At 40.7% G+C, this 10,607-nt stretch overlaps 1 protein-coding gene across 2 annotated transcripts; it reads right to left on the bottom strand.

The window, feature by feature from the left end:
- Window positions 1–5,754: 5,754 nt before the first annotated feature.
- LOC116221360 lies at window positions 5,755–10,244 on the bottom strand. Of its 2 annotated transcripts, none has more exons than XM_031571230.2 (2): window positions 9,512–10,244; window positions 5,755–8,005 (listed from the first exon to the last, which is right to left on the bottom strand). In XM_031571230.2, the coding sequence occupies exon 2, from the start codon at window positions 7,968–7,970 to the stop codon at window positions 6,657–6,659; it is 1,314 nt and encodes a 437-aa protein (XP_031427090.1). In that variant the 5' UTR covers window positions 7,971–8,005; window positions 9,512–10,244; the 3' UTR covers window positions 5,755–6,656. The 2 variants fall into 2 exon arrangements, with proteins under 2 accessions (XP_031427090.1, XP_031427091.1); XM_031571231.2 differs by having other exon boundaries at window positions 9,861–10,244.
- Between the last annotated feature and the right edge of the window lie 363 nt (window positions 10,245–10,607).

Below are 10,607 nucleotides of genomic sequence, written 5' to 3'. Positions count from 1 at the left end.
CAGCTTGGTGTATGAAGCTATCTCTGAGTCTGGTGGTGCGGCAACGGAGGCTCCTATACCTTCTTCCAGAGGGCTGGTGTCACCCGCAATCGAGGTAGCTTTCCGGGTGAGGAAGGTGGTGAATATGTCTTTCAAGGAAGGGAGTGGGAGTGGGGCACCAATGATCTTACCAGCTGTGTTCAGTATGCGTTGCAGTGCTTTCCTGCTGTGTTCAGTACAGCTACTGCCCCACACAGTGATGCAGCTGGACAGGATGCTTTCAATGGTGCCCCGGTAGAATGTGTTCAGGATTGGTATGGGAGCTTTCACTGGCTTGAGCTTGCGGAGGAAGTAGAGGCGCCGCTGGGCTTTCTTCACCAGTGATGCAGAGTTGGTGGCCCAGGAGAGGTCCTCACTGATGTGCACCCCCAGGAATTTGGTGCTGCTCACTCGCTCCGGTCTCGTCACTCTCATGATTAATTTTTCTAAAGATGATTTGATTTTGTAACGAGTAACGAAGGTTTCAGGGGAAATGTATTGGTGTAAAAGTATCAGTTTTCTTTGCAAAATGTAGCGAAGTAAAAGTAAAAGTAAACAGAAATATAAGTAGTAAAGTAAAGTACAGATATCCAAAAAAACGACTTAAGTACAGTAACGAAGTATTTCTACTTCGTTTCTACTTCGTTACTATACAACACTGGAATTCAGTCAGTGAAATATGTCATTCAACTGTAATAGCGGTACATGGCATGTAGTCTAATGGATCACATAGGTCAAATGTACATGTAAGGAAGAAATCCTAGGAAATACCTAGGACTTGTATCTGAAAAGGGGGCCAATCACAATCCTGTGTCAGTGCCAGTTTTTCCTTTTCCTAAAATAACAGAAATGTGAGCGTTTTGTATGATACTGTTCATGTTTATATATTAGGGTTAGGGGTGGGCGATATGACCAAAATCTTCTATCACGGTATTTGTAATTTTATATCACGGTTACAGTATATATCACGGTTTATTATACGTAGGGTGACCAGATTTGGGTTTTTGAAAAAGAGGACACTCAGCGGTGGCGAAATGTGTCCACAGACATTTATTTATTGACCCTTAAGAACACTAAGGTGCAGAAACAATATTGCCTCAATAGGCTATTGGCCTAAGCAATAGTGGCCAGTATCCATTGAATCTTTAAATAGTAAAATAAAAGCAAAGTGTATGTAAAAAAAAAAGAAAAAGGAAAAATCTTTCTGTAGCATTTAGTGCAGTGCTTATGTTTCAGTGGTTCTTTAATGTACTTTCAGAAGATAACTCGTGTTAAAACTTTCTTTTCAATGTGTGTCCATATGTTAACGCAATAATGATGAGATATTTTCTTTATATGGCCACATATTAAAATTAAAAAATTAAGAAGTTGGCCATTACACAGACAAATTATACATAGATATACATTATATACATAGACGCTCCATTGACCGCCTCAGCCCGTTGCTGCGACGTGCTAACGTGATGACGAGGTGATGACTGGTCTGTAAACAGACGCAAATGATGGAGCTGCAGTTTTTCTGGATAAAAAGCACTATAGATAGCGTTTATATTTCTCAACCGATTTCACTGTCGTTTTATATTCAAGGGTTTATGATCTACGTGGAATACCAAAAAAAGTTTTGCCTCCATATTACTTAGAATCTCGTTGGTTTGGCCGTAATCGTTGTTGACATACATACATGTATATGATAATCGCTGCTAGACGCTCACTGTTCTTGTGCTCTCACAGCTCATTCACTTTTGAAATACTGAAAAATAAATGCCTACACTAGACACTTTTCAGTCCATATTTTTCAATATTGAATCTTGCCCAACAGTCGAGGATTACTCAACAAGTAGGCATGACAGTCCTTGCAGGTTATGTGCTTAAAAATTGTACTGGGTATCGTATTATACGGCTCTTCAGAATGTTCAAAAAAGTTCCGTTGATTTGAATGGGCCACCCCAACGTTCGCAGGTCTGTAATTTCTTTATTTTCACTGCTGCGAAAATGTAATGACCGCTGACCATCTTTCATATCATTCCGCAAGTAGTCCGGTCATTTAACGTAACGGGAAGTAATGGGTTGCTACGCAACACCTGAAACTTTAGAGTTCTATTTTATTTCTCAGCAGAAATCACAAAACTGCTACAAAATCGTTAAAGAGGTATAGGAGGAATGTCTATTGTTTTGGCGAGTTACTGTATAATAAGAGGGATGAAGTATAGTTCGGAGGTCATTATCTAAAAATAAATCGATTGGATTTCAAAATAAGAGTATACCGCGGTTGAAACGGTATGGCCAAATCTCTCCCGGTAGACACATTTCTACCGTTGCACGGTATATACCGTCATACCGCCCAGCCCTAATTAGGGTAGGAAAAAAGCTGTCCAAAACAAAGTGGTTTGGATAAAATTATGAAATTTGGTGAGTGACCCAAAAACATTCCACACTACAATGCCCTGTACTCTATTGAAAACATTCTTTTTTTATATATAATTATACCATTATTGCAAATCTGATTCATATCAAATCAAAGTTTAGACAGTTGAGTATTTACCACAGTGTATTAGCAACTTTTCCTTTAATAGCACTAATGAATCACTTGGGAACTGGCTGTCTTGCACATGTGAACCAGGCAGAGAATGGTTGGCATGGTACTCCTGGAAGATGCAGAGACATCCCATGACAAGACAGTGTCTAGATGGCAGTATATGTTGCGGTCATGGCTGATTTGGAGGTTAATAGTATTTCATTTTATACCATATATTGGAGACCAGTCTTGGATTTGACAATGTCACACCTCACTCCTTAGGTCAAAACCAAGTATATTCACCCAGGAATGCTTACATGCTAGTTAAATCCAAATAAAAGTAACATTTATAACTAGGTATAAGATACATTGAATTATTGACAATGGCATATCCTTATTAACAGGGGCGGCCCTAGGCGAGCTTCACTCCTGGCGCCCCCCCCCCCCCCCCCCCAATAAAAATAAATAAATAATAATAAAAATAAATTCCCCCACGAAAACGGAATTGCAACTTTCAAACGCTATTTTGCCATGTGTGAAAGACCGCTCGCGCCGGCCATCTCACCATGTGGGATGTAGCCTGGTAGAATGGGGTTGCAGGCAGGAACACACGACGCAGGAGACAGTGGCTTCCATAAAAATAGCTATATTTATTTACAGTGGGGTTTTTGTAAAACACCAAAACATACAAACACAAACTGAACACACTCGACGATGAACAAACATTAATTCAAGAACAAATCACTGAGAAAATGTCACGCCTATGCTGGACTACGCTACGGCCACGCCCCCTGTTCAACTGTTTATGGACACACACACCTCCACGTCATCTTCCCAATCGTCTGCAAATAATGTTTTCTTAGTCTTCTAAACGTGAATCTAAAATGATATAACAAAAGTATGTATTATCATAATTTGTTAAATGTAGCTATTATGTAGTTGTTAAGCATTTTGGTGTATTTGGACAGCCTGACATTTTTTTATTCCAAGATGCATAGCTCTTGATTAGTTGAATCATGTCTAATTAAACTGGCTAGCTCGCTCCACCAAAACTAAAGCTGTCCAAATGTGATTACTCAAATTTTTATGACGCAAGATGACAGCTGAACTTGAACTGATGTTTCGACTGAATGGCAATAACAAGGAACGTCACAAGTCACTGGCTAGCTAGCATTAGCTAACTAGCAAGATTACATATACAATCCATTCGCTAGTTGACAATAGTTGACAATACAACACTTGGATTTTTACCAGTATTCCTCACTTGTTGACAAGTTGCCGTGTTTGGCTTCCTTAATGGGTGTGCTATGCAACAAGTAAGATATGTGTAGTGTTGTTGCACTGGCTATTGGCTTTATATGTGCGCCCCTATTTTAATCATGTCTTTTTTTTAGGGCTGTCAATAGATAAAAAAAAATTAACTAATTAATCGCACATTTTGAAGTGAATTAATCGCGATTAAAAGTTTGTTTTTCTTCTTAAGACTAAATCTTATAAATTAACGAGTAATCACTTCATACAGCGTGAATTTTAGACACTGTTGTTTAATTGTATTTATTTATTTATTTTTTAAACACAATGGTGCCCCTCAATGTGTTTTGCATTAAGGTGATAACTTAAAGACGAGCTGCCTCTGTGATAGCTAAATTCAGCTCGACAAATGCTACATACAACTTCAGTTTTGTCGATTGTTCCGTCATTTTGGCTCGTAAACAGAGACTTTCCGCCCAACAATCCCTCAGCGCTCTCCATCTTCAACTACCACAGTGGTTCTCAAACTTTTTCTGTCATTCCCCACTTTGAACAAGGGGGGCTTTCAAGCCCCACCTGTCCCTCATCGCTCCCATAAAATGGTAGGCCAAGCTTAGAATTGTCAATTATTGAAATAACCTCAAGTAAAAACAAATAGCATCTTATTTACTGTAGGTCAGCAAATCTATATTGCTTGGAGTGATTTAATGTTTCATGTTGTAGTGTATTGTTGCTATGGACACGCACACATGGACGGATTATGAAACTATCTGCGGACAGACATTGCCGTACCAATCAAATTGTCAAGGCGGGCTTTATACGATGATGGACAGATGATCAACAGTAACGTAACCAACCACGTCATAAAAAGGCGCTTGGTTTGAATTCGTTTACAACAAACATGGCTGCCGCTGGAGAGCTGAAATGTATCCACAAGTTTCCACCTTCCGGTTGCTACGAGACCGATGTAAATAATCACCGTCTGTCATTCATTCATTCATTCTACAATGTGGGAACATAACCTCACCGAGTTAAAAAACGGCAATATAAATATACCTTTGCCCTCTGCAGTAACTGGATGGGAAGACGAAGTAAAAAAATGGCCTAGGATAACATACAGCAGCATTTTTTCGTACGTTGTTGAGTCTGTGTCTTGCGATGGTAAGGCAATGATGAACCTAAAAAGCTCTGAAGCTTACCAGTATTTACACAGCGAGAAAGTCGGAAGACCTAGTCTACTTGAAAGCTGAAATAGAGCCAAGTCAGAGTCTTAAAACAACCCATCATAAGGCCTGGGTATTGGTATCAAAGACAGGTGTGATACAGACAGCAGGCTGTTCGTGTATTGCAGGGCCAGGACGCTCCTGTAGTCATGCAGTAACAATACTGTGGAAGGTTAGTAATGATAGTGCTAACGAGAGTAACATGAACTTGAAAATGTGTAAAAGTGTCAGGTTTGTAAATGCCGGAAAGTCTACTTAAAGCATAGAAGTCGGTTTAGCATGTGATTACAAAATGTGAAACCATTCCTTCTTGTAGGTTGAGAATGCAGTCAGACAAGGTGAGACAGGGACAGCATGTACTGATGTGCAAAGGAAATGGAATAGTGGTGCAAAGAAGAATGTAGGTCTGGTAAAGGCAAAGCATATTAATTTTAGGCGCCACAGACCCCAGGACACATAACTTGATTCGAGTCCATTTAGACATTGACAGTGCATTCATTTGGAAAGAGGAACAAAGAAACGCGATCAAGGCATTTGTCAATCGAAAAGATGTTTTTGCCTTCCTTCCTACGGGATCCGGTAAAAGTTTAATTTATCAGCTGGCCCTGGTCACATACTACATTGTTCTGATTGGTTGTAGGTAACCAATTGAGCGAAGAGGCATTTTTTCTCCTGGTTCGGTTGAAACACGCCCCATAATCACAGCCCAATGGAGCGATATCAGACTCATATTCTGACTAGAATTATGAGTATGACATCGTCAGGCTATACCAACAGCATAAACCTGAGCAATAGTCAATAGTGTGAATCATTTCAGTAGTTTGTCAGACTACCATGGTGGTTATACAGATTATTGAGTTTTCATTCACATGTTTTCCACCACATGAACTATCTTTCTGCATTAATGCTTCCGTCACAGATGCAGTTTCCATAAGCGTCCAAAAGCACTGTAGCCAATGAAAAAAACATGAGATAATGAAGAGGCTAATCAGTGTGTTGTTGTACATGGGAGGGCCAGAAGTGGCATTTGGTGGGCATGAGGATTCTGCTCTTTGGGTAATTTCATTGAGTTTGTAAATGCTATATAGTCATAGAGATATTAAAAAAAAGAGGAGAATGCTACTGTTGTAGAAGTAAATTGGGCAGGAGCTGTATATGTGTGTGATTTAATACAAATCATCCAATGTTTGTAAAAGAGATTTTTACTTTGACTTGTGTTGTAGGCCTACTTACAGTGTCTGAAGGCAGCCCATTTTTCTAATCATATATCATTTTGATAGCCTCAATCCAACACAGCATGCAATAAATGCAAGACATTTGTCACCTGGATTATATCATTCTTAGTTTGATCTTTGAAACACATTCTCTTTGTTTTATAGTAAGTGATGACTTGATTTAGACAATGAAACTGAAAGTATTATAAACACCTAATTATTGTGGTGCGAAGTGATTAGACACACTGTTTGCATCACTGTAGCATAAGTGTAGCGTGATGCTTAACGTCGTGTACCTGTAGAAAGAAAATAATGTGTTGGGCCTCCTCCATTAAGTCACGCTTGCTACTGTTACAAGTTTTTTTTTTTTTTTTGCAGCATGTGAGGTCCAGAGCGTTACCAAACTGCTATGTCACCGTAGGAAGCATCGGTATTTCACAACATACCTGATTCTTTCAGTGCACGATCAATACTGGAAATCAAAAGCTCCTCAAATTCCCAGAGTTTCTTGTCGACGAACAGCTGGTCTTTGGAGAGTTGTCTTTGCAGTGGCACCCTGACATAGATGATGCGGCATACATCGAACGGGACGTTAAAGAAGAGTCCGAACTGCTTCAGCGTGGAGTGTACTGAAGTCTGCTGCACGCTCCGGGGGCTGATGAGCAGCTTGGTGGGGTTAAACACGTGCTTCCTGTCCGGCTCTCGGTAGACATGCTCCAGGTTGTTCACACCAGGCACACTGCTCCACTGAGGCAGACGAATTCGGCCGCTGTCATCGAACTGCGTATCGGGGAAGATGTGGTTCTCGATACTGAAGACCCCTACGTTGGGATGCTGCTGCTGTAAAGTGCCCATTAAGTTCTCCAGGTTGGCATGATTGTAAGGCATAATGATCTCATCAATGTCATTCAGCAGGAGGTACTTTGACTGGTACATGTATCTGTATATGCATTCATTCAGAGTGGTCAGCTGTCCATAATAATGCATGTCCCCATGGTGTAAGTCATACTTCCACCCAGTAGAGGGCGGTAGGAACTTGTCTATTGGCCAAGGCACAACCTCCAGCATGCCCTCTTTCCTGTAGTACTTGAGAATTTTCTCCACGTCTGGGCCACAGCTGGTGTTGTAGATGACAACCCTCTGAACCCCTATAAGCTTGTACACCTCCATGGTTTGTGCAAATTGGAGGGCATTATTGTACTCCTGAAAAAGGTTAGATATGCATACAGTAAAGTTGTACTTAAACGATTCCTTGACCTCCCGGTTTTGGATTGTTAAAAATGTCAAATTGGCGTTTTGGTTAGCTGTTATGCTGACATGTGTGGCTTGCTGTAACGCTGGACTCATACACAACACATCTGAAGTCACAAAAGGAAAGCCAAAGCTTTCGCTGTGCATGTCAACTTTTGCCGGTGAAAAAGCGCATTGATTCAGAGCCCCATCAGCCATGGCATCAGCCCTAGCGTTAGCATTAGCACATAGGACACAGTAGAGCGGCTGGCGCTCCTGCTTGCAGATGATGCTGATCACCCTGATGGCCCCGCCCAGTCTGTGGTCCTTAAAGGCAGACACCATGAGGTGCCTGGAGCCTGGGATGGGGGTGATGGTGCCTTTGCGCAGTTCAGGCTCAGCTGAAGGTCGTTTGCTGCTCATGAGGTTCACTAGGGTTATCACGTGCTCCCACCTCAGCATCAGGAGGAAGGTCAAGGCACCAATGCCAACCACCAGCGCCAGCTTCCTCTGCATCATGTTTGTTCAGTCCGCTGGGATACAGCATCTACAATCTGCACAGCCAAAGATGACATAGTGAGACACAAAATGACTCAAGAACACTTTCATGTACACACACACAGACAGTGTTGGCAACATATTAGCAAATTATCACATTTACAGACACACTCACAAGTTTTGTCTAATTGTAACAAGTCAATTTGCTTTACAAATACTAGAAATAGCACAGCTGGATGTGAAGTTACCCATTGAAATGACCTTTTGACCGTAATTCTTTCTTTTCAAAGGTCTTTTCAAAACAAGGAATGAATACAATCTTGGCGTACTGTCAGTCGTTCAAAGCCAAGAGCAAAAATGGTTGGGCTCTGAGGATAGCCCTGAGCATGTGGGCAATGGAAGACAGCAAGTGCCATTTAAAAAAAAAAAAAAATAAATAAAAACTTTGCTTGTGATATTATGATCAAAAACAGTGTCAAAGGCTGCACTGAGGTCCAATAACACTAGGACTGATGTTTAATCTGTATTGGCATTAAAGCCACAATTTCTGCCCAGAGGCCACCCTTCCTTCTATACCAGGACCCAGGGGTACTCAATTAGAAACCCAAAAGGTACACTCGCCAAATTTCCATTCAGGTCAGGGTCTGGAACAGTGACGGTCAAAATCCAAAAACATACCTCCAACAAAAAAGTTCGAACTATGCACAAAAGGTGATGTGGTCTAGCCTTATTTGTGTGAAAGGTGACACCTTTTTGTGCGTTAAACTTGGGCATTAAAGATGTGAGGGCCAGGCGGAGGCACTGATGTAAGTGTCCATTAGTGAGTGTGCTCCTGTATTTGTTTTGCACCATATTCATGGTTGAAAAGGCAGACTCACAACAGTATGTTGAGGTATGCACGCTCTTGTTGTGTGGCTGATCTAACTATTACACTGCATGTTGCTTGGTATGATGATTGTTGGTTTATTTTTCTGGCCCTTACCTCAGAGTTCTGGGGGTAATTTTGTTCGAAGTGTGCATGCTTTGTTTCATAGTTACTTTTGACAAGGGCAACCGTCTCGTTGCAGATTAAACACATCGGTGTTGTGCTCCCCACAGGCAGCACAAATGCATAGGCTACTTGTCAGTCCACTCTCTTAAATTCGCGATTTTTGGAATCAACTTTTTCAGCAATAGTTAAACAGTTGAAAATGAGTGGTTATTTATTATACTAAATCAATTGAAATACAAAAGTACATAGAAATATTTTGGTTACTCAAAATCACCCATGGATTCACCTTTCACAGTTGTAATTCAAACCTGTTACCACTATTGTTGGCCAACCTACTAAACCTGAGCGCTCAGATATGATTCATCATATTAATCTAAATAAATTGGAATTAAACCCCTCTTATTGAAATATTGAAATATTGAAAATAACTTATATGGGATCAAGGCATTAGCTTAAGCTATGATAACATCACATCGACTTGAATGACATTTGAATCCGGAATTTAAACAATTTAATTTCACAGCAAATTAACATCAGTCACAAAAGACAATAGACAATAAATGTCACTGACCAGTGTTCTCTCACCCAATAGTTGCTTTAAAACAGAAAATGGTTTCAGTCCAAACAATCAGAAAAATACTCAGTTCCAAGTGGAAGTGTCCTGTAACACTTCTATGATTCAGTCCAGAGCAAAATACTCAAATCTTGTTCAGACTTAGTCCACAGGAAAAACGGCAAAGTATCAAAGCAAATAGGCTAGCCAAAAATGTCTTGGTCCTAGCATGTAACAAAGTGACAAATAAATTAACAAAAGTTTCAGTCCAGGCACAGTTATCTCTCTCCGTCACATTCGCGAGTAAAACAATAGTTTCTCTCCACTATAGCGTGCTGGTAAATAACACAAAGTCAGGTTACTTCACCTCAAGTCTTCCCTTTAGTTTGCACTCGGTCGCTAGAACTCTGGAGCAGTCTCTGGATGGCAGGGAACTGGAGGGCAGCGAACACAAACCAACGCGATTCTAACTTCTTCCTCTGGCCGGTGCACTGCGCCTCGCTAACGTCTTAACGGCTACACACTCCAAAGGCAAAAAGGCAATCACTAAGTGTCGCTAACTTAAACCTATATTCAGTATTAAAACTTTATTGCTCACTCTTCTGCAGAGTAAGGCAGCTGCACTCACGTTCTCCAAGTTCACCGGTCTCTGACTACTTCCTGTTTAGTCTCACCTGTATTCCAACCTGCTGATTGGCTAGTGACTACACGTATAGGAAATTAGTATTACAGATAAAGAGGAAAACAATATATGAATATCTATCTGTTACACACGGAAGATAGAAACCACATCGAATAGGGAAAAAATATAGCACGAAATCACGCAACAATGAAAACTCGCTTGGATCATGATTTAAATTTTGATTTTGGCTTCGCTCCACATTTGATTGTGTCTGGGTCCGGATCCGGACCGGGGTCCGCCTATTCCTCCTTCCTGTGAGCCACTATATCCAGAAAATATTTCAATGGCAATACTAAATATTAGGTCACTATCAGGGAAAACATTTCTCATTAACGATCTTATATGTGAACGTAAATTAGACTGTATGTTTTTAACAGAAACCTGGCTAAACAAAAATGGGTCTGCAGCTCTTATTGAAGCATCCCCTCCCAA

This window comes from Clupea harengus, chromosome 8, assembly GCF_900700415.2.
Source record: "Clupea harengus chromosome 8, Ch_v2.0.2, whole genome shotgun sequence".
In the NCBI taxonomy this organism is placed as follows: Eukaryota; Metazoa; Chordata; class Actinopteri; order Clupeiformes; family Clupeidae; genus Clupea; species Clupea harengus.
The sequence above is the reverse complement of the archived record's forward strand: the minus strand, read 5'-3'. Positions and strand labels throughout refer to the sequence as shown.